The sequence below is a fragment of the Andrographis paniculata genome, unplaced genomic scaffold (genome assembly GCF_009805555.1).
Source record: "Andrographis paniculata isolate CXL003 unplaced genomic scaffold, ASM980555v1 Contig71END, whole genome shotgun sequence".
Classification (NCBI taxonomy): Eukaryota; Viridiplantae; Streptophyta; class Magnoliopsida; order Lamiales; family Acanthaceae; genus Andrographis; species Andrographis paniculata.
This window is the reverse complement of record NW_026137608.1, coordinates 2,955,440-2,975,212: the sequence shown is the minus strand read 5'-3', so window position 1 is coordinate 2,975,212 and position 19,773 is coordinate 2,955,440. Positions and strand designations below refer to the sequence as shown.

At 33.7% G+C, this 19,773-nt stretch overlaps 1 protein-coding gene across 2 annotated transcripts; it reads left to right on the top strand.

The window, feature by feature from the left end:
- The first annotated feature begins 4,841 nt into the window (after window positions 1-4,841).
- On the top strand, window positions 4,842-19,106 carry LOC127264758 (ubiquitin C-terminal hydrolase 12). 2 transcript variants are annotated; one of them, XM_051294268.1, is made up of 32 exons: window positions 4,842-5,023; window positions 5,402-5,504; window positions 5,753-5,891; window positions 6,104-6,261; window positions 6,799-7,064; window positions 7,172-7,390; window positions 7,483-7,591; window positions 7,668-7,783; window positions 9,590-9,688; window positions 11,310-11,419; window positions 12,224-12,298; window positions 12,824-12,902; window positions 12,991-13,137; window positions 13,217-13,297; window positions 13,387-13,506; window positions 14,279-14,401; window positions 14,915-14,992; window positions 15,102-15,190; window positions 15,274-15,382; window positions 15,510-15,578; window positions 15,671-15,781; window positions 16,128-16,183; window positions 16,305-16,482; window positions 16,584-16,679; window positions 16,762-16,833; window positions 17,138-17,203; window positions 17,509-17,574; window positions 17,797-17,883; window positions 17,971-18,087; window positions 18,215-18,289; window positions 18,385-18,471; window positions 18,572-19,106. In XM_051294268.1, exons 1-32 carry the CDS (start codon window positions 4,994-4,996, stop codon window positions 18,611-18,613), a joined length of 3,372 nt encoding a protein of 1,123 aa, XP_051150225.1. In that variant the 5' UTR covers window positions 4,842-4,993; the 3' UTR covers window positions 18,614-19,106. The 2 variants fall into 2 exon arrangements, with proteins under 2 accessions (XP_051150225.1, XP_051150224.1); XM_051294267.1 differs by having other exon boundaries at window positions 5,396-5,504.
- Window positions 19,107-19,773: the final 667 nt, after the last annotated feature.

Here is a 19,773-nt window from a genome sequence, read left to right as displayed (position 1 = left end):
GGGACTCACTCATCGTGAGAGTTATTTTTATGGCTTGAATCTAGCCTTGATAGGCAACCTATGCTCAATAAGATTTCTTTCTAGCCCTAGCATTTCCAAATAATCCATGCCAAAACAATCTATATTCTCCCGAATTAACGTAACTATTTCCTTTTGTCGCCCTGGATACAACAGACCACTCACCCGAATCACTTTTGGAACCTGTTCAATTCTTAGATTGTACTCGATTGGTGGATAGCCAAAGAACATGGTTTCATCTTTTCCAATAGTTCTTGCCATCGAAATTGTTCTTCACTACACACCTCTGTAGTACACCCTGGATTCTGTAACCTTTTAGTAACTGACTCAAGTACAACTTATAAATTAGACTATTGTAATAATTCATACTTGCATCAATCATAACAATGTGAGAATAAGAATAGTAGATCAGCTATCAGCCAGCCATGAAGTCCAAACTTTGTTCTTTTACAAGAATATATACTCTTCATTGGTGGGTTTACAACTTCGTCATGGGTAATCATTCACAAACGCAATCTGGAAGATTGGCGGAATATGTTCTGAATAGAGTATAGATTCCTCGATAGCTTCCGATGAACTAAAAGGGTTGACACTAGCTTCTTAATTTATGCATAGATTTATCACTAATGTTGTTGGAGAATAAAGATTTTGTTTATTTTCTTGCAAGAGAGTATGAAGAAGTTTGTATGGGATATATAGCAACAAAAGGTCCTTAATCAAATAAAAAAGACACTTGCATATCCCTCTATCTTCATGCATCCCATATATGGGAAAGAAATGAAGTTGTATACTATAGCCTTGATGAGACCATCGGGTGTTTGTTGGCACGTGATAATGTTAGGAACAAGAAAACTTTGTGTTTATTTAAGTAAAATATTGAATAAAACTGAAGTATAATATACTCCTATTGAAAAACTTTATTTATCCTTACATTATACTTATTTGATATTAAAATATTATCTTATGTATGTGGGAACCAAATTTTTGTAAAATCAATCTTTTATGACACTTACTAAATAGCCCTGTCCTTCAAGGCTTTTTAGTCAAGTAGGTTATGGAATTATTTTCGTTTGATTTAACCTATGAATCCTTAAAGGGCAAGAAAAAATATATTTTTGCAGACTTCTTGGCGAAGCACCCATAAATAGTTTAAGTCCCTAATATAACCTTAGAGTAAGTTGGTTTGGAGCCATATAGTGTTATGTTTTAAGATTTTAGTACTGAAAAAGAAATTGTAGTTAGAGTCATAGTAAAAGCTCAAGTGGGGAGCCTTGGCGGTTCGCTCATCAGTTGCCTCAAGGATATACTAACAATTAAACAAGTACAAAGCTCTTCTATAGGCCTTGCATTTTTTGTGTAAAAAAATATGTGCAGTGTGATCTTTCAGGGGGACTCACAACTCATGATTTTCCAAACCTTAAGAGAGTTCAAATATTGAGAGCCTTATTTTCAATACCTATTTTGGGAGGTCAGAGATTTCATGGTATATTTTGATGAAGTAAACGTCAATGAAATTCTAAGGGAGAAAAATCCAAAGACTAATGATTTGGTGCAATTGCCCTTCGAATTCAAGGAAAAACAAACTTTGAATGGCAAGAATGCATGTATATTGAGTTGTCACTAGATTAGCGAAAAACACTAGTTAAGTTGCTTGAAGAACCAAATAGAGTTTATCAAAGTACTCCCAAGAGCAAATCCTAAAATATATTTTGTTGGATAGGGAATCAGGTCGGCATTGATCTAATGGAACATTGGCTCAGTGTTTGAATAAGTAGGAAGTAAGAAAGGTGATGACTTAGATTTATAAAGAAATTGGGGGTGTTTACGAACAGGACCTTTTAAGAAATGGAGAATCTTTAGGCATGTGTATTTTTGGTCTACCATTTCTCAAGATTGTGTGGACTATGCTAAGGGATATGCGGATTGCAGGCTTCACAAACCAATGCATCGAGTTCCTGTGGAAAAGCTCCATCCTATTGCTAAGTCATGGTCATTTTAGGGACGGGCCATGAATATTATTAGTAAAATTTATACACTTTCATCCAAGGATTATGTTTTATCCTTGTTGTGATGGACTACTTTACAAAAAAGGGTTGAAGCCATTCTCCTAGCTTAAGTCTGGCACAATCATATTATCCGGTTCATAATTATAACATCGTCCACTAACTTGACATTTCACAGAATATTACCACAAATTAGTGGATGATTTTCACCGGCTCCAAAATAATATTTTTTTTTTTGCTCAATACAAAATTTAGATATTTCATTTGTTATCATATTATCCTCAAGTCAATGGGCAAGCAAAACCGATGAATACAAATTTGATTTTCATGATAAAAAAAAAAAAAAAAACTTTGGAAGATAATTTGAAAACTTGACATGAGACCTTGGAAGAGGTATTGTGAGTCTATCACAATACTAAGTCATCAGCTACTAGCAACACCCATTTCGGCCTACATATGGACAAGATGCAGTATTTTCTCTTTAGATTATAGTATTTTCTTTAAAGGTTTTAAAACAAAACACTATAAACATGGAAAAAATAATTAAGAGTTGTTGCAAGAATTAGATACACTTTCTAAGAAAAGGTTAAGAACTCTAGAAAATATTCTCTTGTATGGAAATAAGGTGGAAAAGGCTTATAATAAATATGTGATTTGAAACTCATTTCAAAAAAGGAATTTAGTGTGAAAGACAATTTTTCCGGAAGCATCAAATGATTCAAGATTGGACAAATAGTTCCCTCCGATAGGAAGAACATTCATTATTTCAATGAAGCTATCTAATGGTGCGTATAAGATTATGGAACCCCATGAAGGTGAACATAAAACAACAATGCAAGATATTTGAAAAGATATTACCTATCGGTTTAGAAAAAGAATAATGACTAAGCTGTATAAATAAAAAAAACAAAATATTTCGAAAGTGGCAAACCATATGCCAATTGTCTAGCAATAGCACTTGCAAATTCAAAAGATCAATTTTGGCAAAATTATTCTAACCTTAAAGGTTGAAAGATTTGGGATCTTCTAAATTAGTAGAGGTTGAGATGATATCTATATTTTTCAAAAGCGGATGCATGAGTTGCAGGTATATCTACACCTTCATCCCCAAAATGGATATAGTAGTTGTGGACCTGTCTACACCGATAGTGAATTTAAAAGCTGCATGTATTTCCATGAAGTACATATTCAACGTGGGGAGCAACAAATCCCCTCCGATAGTGGATGAAACTCCCTGATGACCAATCATCAAGAGTATAGTAAACACCATGGCAACTTGTGTAACATGTTCCAAGGATTTTCCGGAGAAAGATGTTATACCTATGAGAAGAAAATACCTAGACAGAGTGTAACTTTTTCCAATACTGTACAATTTCTTTCCAAGCCGCCTCAAGATTCTCCTTTGCTTGACAAATTAGAGAAGTTCTTTTAGCATTTTCTTGGATTCTTTGCAACCTTTTTTGGAGGGTGTTCTATTCGAGTTGTAACTTTTTAAATGAAATTTCTCCCTAATTTATTTTTCGTTTTCTCTAATAAATGATTAGACATAAGATTCTTTTTTTTGTTCCAAACTCCTCCAGCTAATCATAATAGATGACTTGGGTATATCCAAAGAAGTGGGAGGAAGATGATTTATTCTTGGAAGCTTTGTCCGAGTAAGAACAGTATTTTGTAGAAGAAGTTTGATGACATACGAACCAACCGGAATAAAATGAGACAAATGAGAAATAGGAGAAGCAAAAAAAGAAGAATGAAAAGATATGGGTGAATGACGTGTATGGTAACAAATTATGTAATGTTCCAGAGTTCTGGTAAAGTACAAAAATATAATAATTGAGTTAATAATGAGATATGTCTTAATTAAGGGTGGCTATGAAAATAAATTTATGAGTATATATATGGTCAGTAAAGTACATAAGAGATAAAAAAATTATTTTAAGAGTTTTGGTAAATTACAAAAATATAATAATTAGTTATGTCTTAACTTAAAAAAATATTATAAAAAAATTTGTGAATATATTTGTTTTTTATTTTTATTTTATTATATTATATTTTTTTTATTTTAGAATTTTATTTGATATCTTTTTTGTTAGTCTACAATTTAATTATTAATCTTTGAATTTTTATTTTTTTATTTTTATTTTATTGAAATTTTTGTTTTTTTCAATCTGTCTTACATATGTAAATTTGTACAAAATTTGTTTGAATTAGTTTGGAACTATCATTTTATCTTGTTGGTCCAATATTTTAGTAAACTTTTAATTGAAATTTTTAAAGAACGATAATTATATAAAAATGATATTTTATTCGTCCATTTTTAATATTTATATATTTTTATTTTTGTTCGTCATAGACTCTACTATTAACTACTAATATAATTTTTTTTATATTTATTTACCATTTTACCTTCATTTTATTATATATTTATATCTAAAAATAAAAATAATTTGATATTTATATAATTATATCTATCTACTATTATTAAAATATTAATATTTTTGAATTAATTTATAAAAACTAAATATAAATATTACAACGGAAGTTAAAAAATGAAAAAAAAAAAAGTATATTTTTATTGAAATATATATACAGTCATTAATAAAAATTTACAATGGGAACATATTCACAAAAATGTCTCGTGTGTACCAAAGACCAACTACTTGTCGCAACATGTGTCGGAATATGATGGGTAGATAAGAAAGTGTGATGTGTACTCGACTACAGGGTATCGCTTTCCCACATAGTATTCATCAATTCCCAATTAGCCCTTCTCAATTTCGGAAATTCCCAGATTTATCCCTGTCGGAAACCAAACTCTGGAAAACCCACCTCCCTCTCTCTCTCCCTTACTCTCTCTCTCTCTCTCTCTCCTCGTTCCTTCGCTCCTCCTTTCCCTCTCTTCCTACTCTCAATTACATAAATTTCGTTTCTCTGTGATTTATCGATCGGGTCGGCTGTAATCTCTCCCACCCATGACGATGATGACTCCTCAGCCAATGGATGTAAGGCCACTCTTTTTCTCCTTCTCCTCCCATTTTCCAATTGCGCTCGATTTCGTTATCTTGTCGCCTGTACATGTGCATGCGTAGCTAAATTTGTCATGGGTTTTCCTGCTCGGTCTCGTCTCTTGGGATAGCAGTTAATTGTGTATTTGCTCGAGCTAGTGTATGGGGAGGGATTAAAGAGTTGTTGATCTACTAGGGTTTTCGTGAACTCAATGGAGGTTTATAGTTACTTAAATCGTTTTGATTCATTACAAAATTTGCTAATTGAAGTGGCGTGGGCGGATTCAGTGTTTAAATTTTGAAGTAGGGTTATCTTTTTAACTGGATCAAGCTTCTAAGACTTTGTTTTCATTGACTGCTCAACTGTAGCAACAGGAAGATGAAGAAATGCTGGTGCCAAATTCGGATTTAGTTGAAGATCCTCAACCGTTAGTTGAAGGTCCCCAGCCTTTAGTGGAAGGGCCTCAGCCAATGGAAGGTCCTACTCTAACCCAACCAATATGAACTCTCTGCTCTATTTTCTTTTGTTCATTAATATTTTCTTTCTGAAAAATGATTATCATTATTGTTGTATACATTTTTGTTTGTTTGTTTATGATTGTGGTGTTGCTGCACTCTGATATCTATTAATGCAATTGAAGTTCCACTGGTTTTATTCAACCGAACTGTTTTTTGTTTTTGTTTTTGTTTTTGTTTATTGCATTGTCATTTTCTTCCTTGCACCAGCGGACAACCCTGGAACAGTTGAAAACCAGGCCAATGATGAGCCACAGGCATCACGGTTCACATGGACTATCCCTAGCTTTTCTCGATTGAATACAAAGAAGCTGTATTCAGATGTCTTCCTTGTTGGGGGTTATAAATGGTAAATCAATAAATGTAATTTGGCCTTTACGTTTATATGGACATCAGCCCCGGGGGGGGGGGGGGGATACTACTACGTTTTCGGCATTTAATGAAGATATTTTCATTTATTCAGAACAAGCTGAGGGAAACTAGAATTCATATTCTTTTGCAAGTTAGCGTACAGTTTAGAAAGTTATTAATTTTCCTTTCCTAATGTATTGGATTCTGCAGGCGTGTGCTTATTTTTCCCAAGGGAAATAATGTGGACTATCTGTCAATATACTTGGACGTAGCTGATTCAGCTACCTTGCCATATGGGTGGAGTAGATATGCTCAGTTTAGTTTGGCTGTAGTTAATCAACTGCGCAGCAAGTACACAATAAAGAAAGGTATGTCCTGGAGCAGATCTGATTCTGATTTCCTTTTCTGTTACTGAAATGTGATGTCTGAATTCATATTATTTTATGCATAGGGAATTATTTGCATTCCATGTGGCTATAGAGCATGATATATAATGTTGTTTCCTTTCTTTCTGCATCAAGCTTTGTTATATAGTATAATGTTGAGTTTGCATGTTGTCTGGCAACAACTAACAAGGAAGATGAAAAGGGAACAGCTAAAAAATGTGGACTAGCTATTATAATTTTCAGGTTTTCCTTAAATAAATATTGTTGGTTTGTTGGAGAATTGAGTTTTCCTTGTTGCAATTGAATTAAGTTTGGGTTCCAGTGTATTTCTTGCTTTAAGCAAAATATCTTCAGGCAAAGACTCTGGAATAATTTCAATTCAGTTATAGTTGAATAATTTATGTTGAATGAGTTAACTTAGTACTGGTTCATAATATGTATCTTTTCGTCCTTCTTCAAGGATATTTTCTACCTTAACTATAATTATATGGTCACTGATCTTGTTTGTGGGTTCCACAGATACACAGCACCAGTTCAACCAAAGAGAAAGTGATTGGGGTTTCACATCTTTCATGCCTCTTAGCGATCTCTATGATCCCAACAAGGGATATCTCGTTAATGATACATGCATTATTGAAGCTGATGTTGCTGTACGTAAGGTCATTGATTACTGGGCGTATGACTCAAAGAAAGCGACCGGTTATGTAGGGCTTAAGAACCAGGGAGCAACTTGTTACATGAACTCTCTACTCCAAACTTTGTACCATATCCCTTACTTCAGAAAGGTCACAATATGCTTTTTGTGATATATATTATTCAGATATTTATCTTTTTGGTGTATGAATATCTTTAAGGAAGAATGGTGAAGCCTCACTCGAAATTGTTGTATCAGGCTGTATATCATATGCCTACTACAGAAAATGATATCCCTACAGGAAGCATCCCTTTAGCATTGCAGAGTCTATTTTATAAGCTCCAATATCATGACACTAGCGTCTCTACAAAAGAATTGACCAAGTCGTTTGGATGGGACACATATGATTCCTTTTTGCAACATGATGTGCAAGAACTCAATAGAGTTCTGTGTGAAAAGCTTGAAGATAAAATGAAGGTTGGATTTTTTTATAGTATTATCTTCTTTGAAAAGTTCTTCTTTCTGAAAAAGGATTGTGTGAGGTAATTATAATTATTTCACTGGTGCAGGGAACAGTTGTTGAAGGGACTATTCAGAAGTTGTTTGAGGGGCATCATATGAATTACATAGAATGCATCAATGTAGACTTCAAATCCACAAGAAAAGAATCATTCTATGGTATTTTGTTTCTCAGACTTCTCACTGACAGCTTATAGTAGATGATCAAATGTTTTAACGTATACTCCTTTGTCAGACCTTCAACTTGATGTAAAAGGTTGTAAGGATGTCTATGCTTCCTTCGACAAATATGTGGAAGTTGAACGTCTTGAAGGAGATAACAAATATCATGCTGAAGAACACGGTTTGCAGGTATGCTACTCCAAGTAGATAAATGTCATCATATTTGAGCTCTTCACTTATTTTCATATTTACATGAACACTTTTCTGAGCTGAATGATATTCTTATCTTTCGCCATAGAAGATTTGCGTTGTGTGAAAATGAATGCAAAGTGTATAGAAGATGGATAGAACTTGCTATTCTGGCGGATAAGAGTGGAGGTTTTGTCCCATGAATGTCATTAATTTAGGCCATTAAGTGAGAGTTTTTTTCATGTAATACATCATGTGCAGTTAAATGTATACAGCTGACCATTAGAGTATCCTCTTCTATTCAATGTAGATGGCCATACTCTGCTTGATTTTGTTTTAATGTTAAAATCCTTATTCACCTTAGAATGTTTCAGTTCGATGTTTCTCAGGTTGTTGTTTTGCCTTTTATAGTTCATTTTATTTTTCTAAGATAAAATCTTGTAAGAAAATTAAGGCCTGTTGTTAAACAGTAAACAGTTGCAAATTTTGGCATATAATTCAGTCCAACTGCAGCCATTCAGTAGTCCACAGAATCAATTATCTGCATCTTAATAATTTGTGTAGATCGTGTATAAAATGAATAATGTTGAATAGTTGGAGAATAATCTTTTATGTAATTTAGAATGCCAGATTCATTTTCTTAAATGCCGCTTCTTGTTCATATGCTGTTATCATCAATTGATGGGCCTGGAGTTGTTCCACAAATAGAAAGTAATTGTTGGGTTTGTCATGAAATCCCTTTCAAATAAATAGTAGCACCCTTATAGCAGACTTCAGAGATTTGCTGATGTTTGGTTGATGTATTAAGGGTGTGTTTGTTTGTAAGGTTTTGGTTTTGATTTACTATTTCAAAAAAAAATTTCTGCCAAAAATATTGTTTTTTATTTGGTATATTATACCAAAATTTAATATACATTCAAAATATCACATCAAACACATTTATATTTCATCAAACAACTATTTTAATTTAAAATTTTACTATTCAAAACCAAAACCTCACAAGCAAACACACCATTATAAATCAAAATGGCAAGTTCATAAGGTAAACACAGTGCTGTTGTGTAGCGATACCTTTTGAACCACCATGTAACATGTGCATTCGTTGTGGACTTGTGGTTGCATGTAAGCAATATGAAATCAACTAGCAGTCTCGAATAAAAACATAAGCCTTATATTCTGTGTCAGTTTGTCAACAAGTTACCTTTTTACTGTTCTCATTGCACATTTCTCTTTGATTTATTTGTTCCTTTCTTCATTTGTGCAATTGTTGGTACACTGTATTCTTCTAATTTGCTTGGTTCTTGGATTTTACCAATAACACACACACAAAAAACAGTAAACCTTTGTTGCTTGGTGATGGTTTAGGCCTTGCTTGATTGTGTTTGCCCACATTTTTTTAACCATGCATTTACAATATATTTTTGCTTTTTTCCGTCCCAAAAACATCACATCACAAACCTATTTTTTATTTAGTATATACCATACAATATTTTATTTTCTATTCAAAACATTACATCAAATATTATTTTATATTATACTAAACAATTATTTCAAATTCAAAATTTTTAATAGTCCAAAATTTGTTTTTTGGAGACCTTTGTATGAGTGTGATTTCAAACAGCTTTGGCGTGCGTACTTCTCATATGTTGACGCATTCATCTTTTTACTGGCAGACGGTTGTTATGCACTGATTTAGAATGTCTACTTACATTTGGTCGAGGCTACTTAGTTAGGATGCTTTGATTACAATAACTTTATGTATTGTTTGTATGCTTATTGGCCTGAATTTTCTGAATTTGAATCTAGGATGCAAAGAAGGGTGTATTGTTCATTGACTTTCCGCCAGTTCTCCAGCTTCAGTTGAAGCGTTTTGAATATGATTTTATGAGGGATACTATGGTTAAGGTATGTAGTTAAAACATTAATGTTCTTCTTTTCAATGAGTTACTATGGTCAGTTTCTCTCTCTTTCTTTTTCCTCTATTGTGTTTTGGTATAAACTTTACATCTAAACATTCCTGTTGCTTGCAGTGTTGTTGGCACAGGCTTAAGAATTGAAACTAACAGATAGCTTTTATTTTGTGGTCACTTACTCATACTTATTTGCAGTTCATATGTCTCCCTGAGGCAACCAAGGATAAAAATTATTTTCATTATGATCTCAGTACTATTGTTTGCTTGTGACATAATTGGTTTGTTTGGTTTTTGTTTGAAACTGAGTTTTTGTTTAAATAGTATTTTGATGTGATATTTTGTGACAGAAAATAATATAAATTTATTGAAAATTATGCCGACAAAATATTTATAAGTTCTGTTTGAAATCAAAACCACACACCCAATGTTTTAACTAGAAAGGTCGTGACGCAGTGAGAACGGAAATTTCTTACTAAACAAAATTTTGTAACTTGTAGATTCAACTATGAAATAATAATATGTAAAATATCTTTTAGAGAAAAAAAAATAGAAGTTTATACACAATGAGAGAAAATTATATACGCCAATATTACCTGAAAACCTAGAAAATGTAAATAAAGAAAATAGTTACTGTATTAATATAACATTGTGCATTAAAAAGTATGCCTTAGCCTGCTAAGATACACAAAAAGGCAACTCAATGCATTTGTATAATGTTATAATTGACTAAGATATTTTAGATCTTGTAATTATATGTTTGACGTAGGGAAAATTTAACTTATCAATATCAACCGGTATATTTTGGCTGGACCAGATTATCTTAATGTGGCCCTCCCTGCAAATTAATCAACATTTATGGCAATTTGAATAAAGTGAGAATGAAAAGAAAAAAATGTAATGAGTTGAAATTGTTTGTTGATGGTGAGAAATAAATGCAATAATTTAAAATTTGAAGGACGGAAGGATAAATAGTGTTCCATAACTTCTCAATTGGATTAAAGGTGGCTACTCTATTGGTTGATGCGGTAAAATGGTATGGATTGATTAAATCTCTATTTTATCGACAATTTATGTGATAGGATATTAAGCAGTTTCACAGTAATTTCCTCTTGTTCATTATTATTTTCATCTCACTGCTGGTTAATGCTTGCTTGTGCTCCTTCAGTAGATTAGAATGGAAATGTTTTCTAACTAGTATGCATCAGTGATTTCTACATCTTGCCCTCCCGATTTTAAGTTTTTATTACCATATCATGGTAGGATAAATGAACTATGCTATTCTTAATTTCCTTTGTACATTTCACTGTTGGGGGTTGGGGATTCTCTTGAAAATATACAAATAAAATGATAAATGCCTGTTTGAATACATGCTTCAAGAGAAGTAATAGCCTCTGGAAAAACCCACCCCTTCCTCTCAGTTTTTATACAGGTCGTCCATATATGAATGTAGTAGAAGGTTCGTACAGAGTGATACCCAACTGCAGGCTTGTCTAAAATGATTTTTAATTTTCTGGTAGACTATTAACTCCATATAACCAACCGAATGTGCCCCATACTTCCTACTTTAATATCTGTAAACCCTTAGATAATCCATAATCATCTAATGATGGCAGATAAATGATCGATATGAATTCCCATTGGAACTGGATCTAGATAGGGACAATGGAAAGTATTTATCACCCGATGCAGATCGAAGTGTGAGAAACCTCTACACACTTCACAGGTTATCACACTCCCTTTACCTTTCTGTGCATTCATGTTATTTTTGCTGTGAAATATATATATATTCTTTAAATTACGCCAGGGATGGGGTTTCAGCAGCACAATCTTCTTAAACTAAAAGTTGATTTGAAAAGACAATAAGAACTGTTCAAACTTCAAAGTTCATCCATTTGAAGTAGCTTGTTTGCTAATTGAGACTCATATAAGATCATATGCATCCTTTCTGTATCATGTCTCAGCTTGTGATTGCTTTCTTGTGTCAATTAATGATCTCTTTATTTGTTAGAAATTCTGACTTGAATTGATTGCTAACAAAACTGTTTGTCATTATAAGTTGGAAAAATTAAAATGATACTATATCATCTAATCCTTCCAGCGTACTGATACTACTAAGCACACATAATATGATTTGATATTCATTTGTCAAATCAAAGTAATTTTACCTTCTCCATAATGCATTCCCTTATTGAGGAACTTAACATTTTTGTTAAGTTTTTTTTGTATGAGCATGAACATAGTAATTTTTCTTTTTGTGGGTTGTAGATCTTTGGAACATATTTCCAAAGATATTTGATTGATATCATGCCATGTTGAATATAACATTTAATAGAGTAATTTGATTCGATTGTCTGATAGATGTAGATGGCTGTGTCATACATTTGTGGTGATAGTAGATTTCTCTATCCTGTTGGCAGCAAGATCCACTAGGCTTGTGCCTGTGGTTTTATATACTGTTGATAAATAAAATTTTATTTCCTTGTTAACATTCCCATTTTCTATGCCTACTACTTTTGTCTCCCAACAGTGTCTTAGTTCACAGCGGCGGGGTGCATGGTGGACATTACTATGCTTTCATCCGGCCAACACTCTCGGATCAGTGGTATGCAATATTATTCTAAAGAATCTTTCCCTTCCCTATCCTGACACCGACAAATGATAATTATTATTATTTTCTGCTGCTTATATATGATCCTAAATTCAAATGTTACATTTGTATATGCATATGCTCATATATATATACAGACATAAAACCTAATTATAACCATAGAAGCTTTCTTAACATTTTCAGCACACCACAAAATTCTAAAATGAGATGTATTGAATTTGTACTCAGTTCAAGATACTTCTACTCCAAATTGATCACTATTTTCAGTCCTTAAAAAGAATGAAACTTAAAACAAAGCATGCCTTGTGATATTGAAATATTTCAAAGATGCCCTCAGTTTCTATTATCAGTATGACACTGAGAAAACAGTCATGAGCTTTTGTATCTAAGGTCATGTATCAGTTGGTGTTAATTATATAAGCAACCACATTGTATCTTCTATATGTGCATGCAATCATTTAACGTGTCAATGTTAATGAGCCATATGAGGTAGTGGAGTTTTGTGCATTCCCTTTTCAGGTATAAGTTCGATGATGAGAGGGTCACTAAAGAAGATGTAAAGAGGGCATTAGAGGAGCAATATGGTGGAGAAGAAGAGGTGATATTTATCTGCGCTACCCTTCCCCCCATTTTCATTCTCCTGTGCATCTTTCTGTTTGTGTGCTTATGTTTTCTTTATATTTCAGTTGCCTCAGACAAACCCTGGCTACAACAATACACCATTCAAATTTACAAAATACTCAAATGCCTACATGCTTGTGTACATACGAGTCAGTGACAAAGATAAGATAATATGTGATGTGGATGAGAAAGATATTGCGGAGCATCTTCGGGTATTTTTTTTTTTCAGCATCAAGAATTTTTTCAAATTTCTGATTGTTTTGTGCTGAAGTCTCTGATGAAATGTCACAGGTAAGACTGAAAAAAGAGCAAGAAGATAAGGAGGATAAGAGAAGATACAAAGCTCAGGCTCACCTTTATACTATTATCAAGGTTATGGTTATGAAGGCACATTCTTGTGCAAACCTGCACTCCACATTTCTGTTAATGCATTGCTGAAGCTATTTATTAATATTTTACAGGTTGCTCGAGATGAAGATCTTAGAGAACAGATTGGGAAAGATATACATTTTGATCTTGTGGATCATGACAAAGTTCGTAGCTTCCGAATCCAGAAGCAGATACCTTTTAACACATTCAAGGTGCTGCATTTACTTATTCAACTTGTTATCACGAAGCAAATTACATCTAGCTGTTTCTTTATATGTTCAAGGAGTTTATTCTATTCCATAAAAGTTGGCGAGTGTAATAGTTGTTAAATTCTAATGCTCTAGAGGTTGGTAATGACAGGAAAGCTTCATTCAAACTTACAAGTAAGTTGATTAAAAAAAATCATAATGTTGAGATGATGAACCACCCATTGAATCCATAACAGGGTTCTGAATTGTGTGTTGAGATGCTACTTTCATGTGTTACCGAATCCTCAGAAACACATTCTTCAGATTCTACAGATACACAATGAGATTGCTAACTAATATTTACTTTGCGAATATAAGTCATGGATGTGTTCAAGTGTTCATTATGTAGGAATGAAATAATAGCTTTATTCTTGGCATTCGTAATAAAGCTGAACTGTGAGTGAATGAGTTACTGACAGTTATTTTGATACAGTCCTTTGTTTTGCTACTTTGCATATACATCATCACAAGTGGGATGTGAGCCCTGATTGTTATGCATTACTGCTCATTTACTTATGGAAATAGTTTTGTCATGCATCCCTTCCGGGATTTAAATACCAGTAAGCCAACTCTGATCCCAACATAAGTTAATCAAACATTAATTGTAAGGTCCATTTGCAAGTTAAACTACTGCTTCTGTTTGTTACGTATGTCAACGATTGCTTACAAGTTGAAGCATTTTTTTTATTTGTTTCTTTATGTTTCCATGCTAACTAATTAGTTGTGTTTAATGAAGGAAGAGGTTGCCAAAGAATTTGGCATACCAGTTCAATTTCAGCGTTTCTGGATTTGGGCAAAACGACAAAATCATACCTATCGTCCAAATCGGCCATTGACACCCCAAGAGGAAGCACAAACAGTAATATTATTGCTTACTTTACTGTTAAATTTTGAAAAATAACAGCCATATAATTTTTTCTGGGAGAATCAAGTTTTTGCCTTATCAATTGGTGAGATAAAAAGTTTACCTGTGAAATTTATTTATTCAACTTTTTATATTAAGTCATCTTCTGATCTTTTAGAGTGAATTGGCTGTTGAAGCTTTGAATGCAAGTTGTTTTGTTTAGGATTCAGCCATGTTAAGCAGTAAATGTAAAAAATATAGGAACATAGTATAAAGAGAAGAACATAAAAGATAAACATGCAGAACTTGTTACTGCTTTCACTGAGAATCCCCATATTGTACACCATAATTCATAACACTATTCAGAGTCTGCTCACTCCTTTTAGGGTTCAGATATATTATTGTGTTGGTTATTCTGGTCTGAAGAGTCTCTGAATTTTGCTGCCAATTCAATATGCAATCCCTTTGTTTGTTATTTCAAAAAGTCACTTTTTATATTTTTACGTAGTCCTATTTGATGTTCCTCAGGTTGGAACATTGAGGGAAGCATCCAATAAGTCTCATGCTGCTGAGTTGAAGTTGTTTTTGGAAGTCGAGCATGGACTGGTATCCCATTACAAAATTCGAATTCATTTTGTTGGTTAGCATGGTATTGTGGTCGTTGAGGTTTCTTGTAGCTCCTGTCCTCACTGTATCTTGTGTGTTGTATGTGTAGGATTCACGCCCAATTTCCCTACCAGAGAAAAATAAAGACGACATACTGCTATTCTTTAAGCTCTATGACCCTGAGAAAGAAGAGATTCGGTACCTCTTTTCTCTTTAAATGTAGTAATAATTTCTCTTCTCAAATTATTTTATTCTTGTATTATGCCCTATGATTTTTCCAGATATGTTGGGAGACTTTTTGTAAAAAGCACTGGAAAACCTATTGAAATCATGGCAACATTAAATCAACTGGTTGGATTTGCTCCTGATGAAGAGATTGAACTCTTTGAGGTTTGTCTTGAACTTGTTATTGAATTATACCGTGATAACACTGTAAACCAAGTGTATTACTTTTTTGCTTTAATTTTGAGCATGCAATGTAATTCATAATGCATATCCCCTGTTTCTATTTTGTCAGGAAATTAAATTTGAGCCCTCTGTGATGTGTGAGCGGCTCGACAAAAGAGCTTCATTCCGCTTTAGTCAGGTATTTTTTTTTGTAGTACTCCATCTATATGAGCTTCTATTTCTTTGTCGTGTATATGTTTTACCCCCTACAACGCTTCTGTGATTCATCAGATTGAAGATGGAGACATTATTTGCTTCCAGAAGCAGATTTTGCCTGAAAGTGAAGGAAAAGTTCGATTCCCTGATGTTCCTTCTTTTTTGGAGTATGTTAAAAATCGCCAGGTCAATCATTGATTTCCAGCTTGTCTTTACACTTCCTGTGGCTTGTAACAATTGTACTTGTATTTGGTATTTGCAAATTATTCCTTGGCCTTTCCTGGGAGGGAAATTTGATTCAGTTATATAAAGTTGTGAAAATGCAACAACTGTGTGCCAAAGTTCAAATTTATTCTCTGTACATTAAGTAATTTTGTATTTTTATAGCCTTTAGTTCCTTATTTTGTTTACTAGGTAGCTTCTGCCTGTGAGATGTATAAACCTGTAGGGGAAAGTAATTCTCTACGGAGCTGGGAACCATTAATTACCCCATCTTTAAGCTACCTACTAATTTTTATATGTCCTCTTTCAGATTGTGCATTTTCGATTTTTGGAGAGACCCAAGGAAGATGAATTTTCCCTAGAATTGTGAGTATCCCCTATGCGTATCTCTGGAATGTTGAAGAATGAGGGGTGTGAGCTCTAGATTAATATTCTCTAGCTTTGCTGGAAATTGTTTGGGAATATGATATATGCCATTTAACTACAGAGCAAAGAATCACACTTATGATGATGTTGTGGAAAGAGTGGCCCAGCATCTGGGCTTGGATGATCCATCAAAAATTAGGCTTACACCTCACAATTGTTATTCCCAGCAACCAAAACCCAATCCCATCAAATATAGAGCAGTTGATCAATTGCTTGATATGCTTGTCCACTACAATCAGGTACTTAAAATTCTTTCCATAATTTCTTTTGTGTGGCTTTCTTGCGTTTCATTTCGTTTATAGTGGTTTGAAGCTGACAACTTTGCTGCCTTTTGTGATAGATTTCTGACATACTGTATTATGAAAAGCTGGACATTCCTCTTCCTGAATTGCAGTGTCTTAAAACACTCAAAGTTACCTTCCATCGTGAGGATGAGGTGCAGATGTTTCTATAATCTATCTTATCGTATAATCATCAATATTTTTAATTAAGTGATTTATGTTTGTTGTCCTTTTCAGGCTGTGATTCTCAATATCAGATTGCCAAAACAAAGCACTGTTGGAGATGTGCTTAATGATATTAAGACGAAGGTTAGTTAGCCACTGCAGACGGCAGTCTTCCTTCAGTATCTGTATCACTTGCTATGCAATATGAAATACAAAATTGCATTTCATTGGTAGTTCTGTTGAACCAAAAACACGTTAAAGGAACTGAAGTAGTGCCATTTCACCAAGTCCTTCCAATACCTGCTCTCTTACTAAGATTAATTGTGTTCTATGACCTTTTCAAGCAACTCTCTTGGCTATTCATCTCAAAATAGTCTCTGAGTATCTTCCAACTTCCATCATGTGCATAAGATAGAGCTCTCACTCATACCTTTTGATCTTGTCATAGGTAAATTTATCTCATCCAAATGCAGAGCTTAGGTTGCTTGAAGTTTTCTACCACAAGATTTACAAGGTAATGTCCTCTTCTATGACATGCTTTAATTCTTAATGATCGATGAAATTTTAGGAACCATATCCTCTCTCTACAATTTCAGCAATGGATCAAGTGCAGTGGCTGTGAACTTGTTGTATCCTGTACTGTATACATCACATGCCAAAAATTTGAATTTGGATTAGAAGCTAAATAGCTCTGATCTGTTTCTGGGTTAGGGTCGAACTTGGCCTGTGATTCTGAGGAACTTCTGACATTGCATCATTGCATATGTGATTTTAACCTGGCATCTTCAATAATGTAGGGTCTGCCTTTCAATTTTGCAGGTTTTTCCTGTACAAGAGAAGATTGAGAACATAAATGACCAGTACTGGACTCTGCGTGCTGAGGAGGTCTGTCCGCTTTTCAAAACTTTATGGTTCTCTTTGCTATATATATTGTTAAATGTAAATGCCCGCAGACTGTTTTGAATCTTCTGGACATTGTTTGACCAGTTTCAGATATGGACAACCTCTTCCACTGTTCAAAATTTCAAATAATCGCCTTTTTCTATTGGACATTGGTTGCCTGAAGTAATCATAGAGTATGCAATTGTCTTCTTTTTTATATTTCAGATTCCCGAAGAAGAAAAGAATCTTGGGCCTAACGATCGCTTGATTCATGTATACCATTTCACAAAGGAAACTACCCAGAATCAAGTGGTAATTCAGCACGGCTGATTCTATAATTGCACATAGAATCTTATACGAATATTTAACTAATTATATGCTGTATTTGTTCCTTAACAGCAAGTTCAGAATTTCGGAGATCCTTTCTTTTTGGTCATTCATGAAGGCAAAACGCTGGCAGATGTCAAAGTTCGCATTCAAAAGAAATTGCAGGTTCCTGATGAGGAGTTTTCTAAGGTATATTACTGGATTTGCTTCACTTGCCCTTTTTGCTAACTAGTGAATATTATATATATATGTGTGTGTGTGTGTGTGTGTGCGCGCGTATTTGTGTGAAGATTTGACCCATTGCTAAATTTATCAGTGGAAGTTTGCATTCTTGTCATTGGGACGACCTGAGTATCTCGAGGACTCTGACATTGTTTCAAGTCGTTTTCAGGTCACAGATTCCTCATGCTTGTAATTTCTATACTCCCCGAAACCTAAAACTAATTTTGACTCCAGATGTTCATTTTTTTTTTTTTTGTTAAGCAGAGGAAAGATGTCTATGGTGCTTGGGAGCAGTATCTGGGGCTAGAACACTCGGACACTAATCCGAAAAGGCCATATGCTGCAAGCCAGGCAAGCAACTCTACATTACCATTATCTCTCAGTATTAGTATGTGATGTGAGACTGACAAATTATTCTTTTTTATTATTCCAATATTTAATCTTATTACAGAATCGCCACACATTTGAGAAGCCAGTAAAAATATACAATTAAATTCCAAACTGCAGCTGGCTTAAGCCCGTAATGAGAAGATTTGCCTTGGTCTGCTTCTCTCAAAGGTTCTGGTTATGCTTTTATTTAATAGCTCGTATCCTATGACTGACTTAGATCGGAAGGGGGAGCTTTACTCTTAGACGTGCATTCGTTTTTGTGGTTGGTATATATTGCACTTTCATTTTTGCATTGCTATCAAGTATTCGGGCAAAATGTTGGATTTTTTTTAAATTATGTGTAAGTTATGATGGACAAGACAGACGATTTTGGGTGGTGTAGTTGTAAAGATGAGTATAGTTAGGCCTTCCGCCTTCTCCTTATCCTTTTTCCCATGTCGATTTTATTTTGCATCGCTGTTGTGTTGTTTGTATTTCTTTGTGTCTTCTATAAACAGACGGGGAGAGGAGAATGAGGATCTGTTTGCCTGCCTGCCTGCTTTGTAAAACAAACAATTATCCTGCTTTTTCAAAGTACATATATATTATTGTTGTTATTGTTGTTGTTTTGTGTCCATATCTTTTCTTCTTCAATTTATTGTTTGGATATTCTTTCTCTACTAACGGATAGATGCCTGCCTGCCTACCTACCTACCTACCTACCTACACTTCTCTGAAAGTATAAAAAAAGAAACAAGTTTGGATGGATGAAAGATGATATTTGCAAGGCCAAAAGATTGTGCTGTGTAAACAATATTGATCACATCAATTGTGGTTTCTTAATTTGAAAATTATTTGGGTTTTAAGTTAGAAAGTTTTAGAAGTGGTTTATTTAATTAGAAGTAGTGGTCATGTTTGGATGAAAGATGATGGATGTGTTTGTTTTGTGAGATTTTTTGAAAGGATTTTTTTTTTTTTTTTTTTTGGTTGTTGAAAGAACATACCCTATGTTTGCAAGGCCAAAAGATTGTGCTGTGTAAATAACTTGATCACATTAATTGTGGCTTCTTAGTTTGAAAATGTTGATGTGATCATATGCACAACCTTTTGTGGTTGTGAAGTTGAGAATTAATTGGTTTTTAAATTGAAAATTGGGTTAGAATTATAATGTATTTATTTTTAATTTTTACACAAATTAAAAATATATTATTACACATGCATAAGTTACAAAAAATTAAAATGTTAAGAGTTATTTTATACGTTTTAATTAACTAATAAATTACG

What these genes read in the sequence shown, in the direction of transcription:
- LOC127264758 (XM_051294267.1), top strand. Translation starts at nt 4,994, where the DNA reads ATGACGATGATGACTCCTCAGCCAATGGAT. An exon ending in ATATCCCTTACTTCAGAAAG is followed by an intron (nt 7,065 to 7,171) that starts GTCACAATATGC and finishes TTGTTGTATCAG; the next exon opens with GCTGTATATCATATGCCTAC. An exon ending in TCTACCACAAGATTTACAAG is followed by an intron (nt 17,204 to 17,508) that starts GTAATGTCCTCT and finishes TCAATTTTGCAG; the next exon opens with GTTTTTCCTGTACAAGAGAA.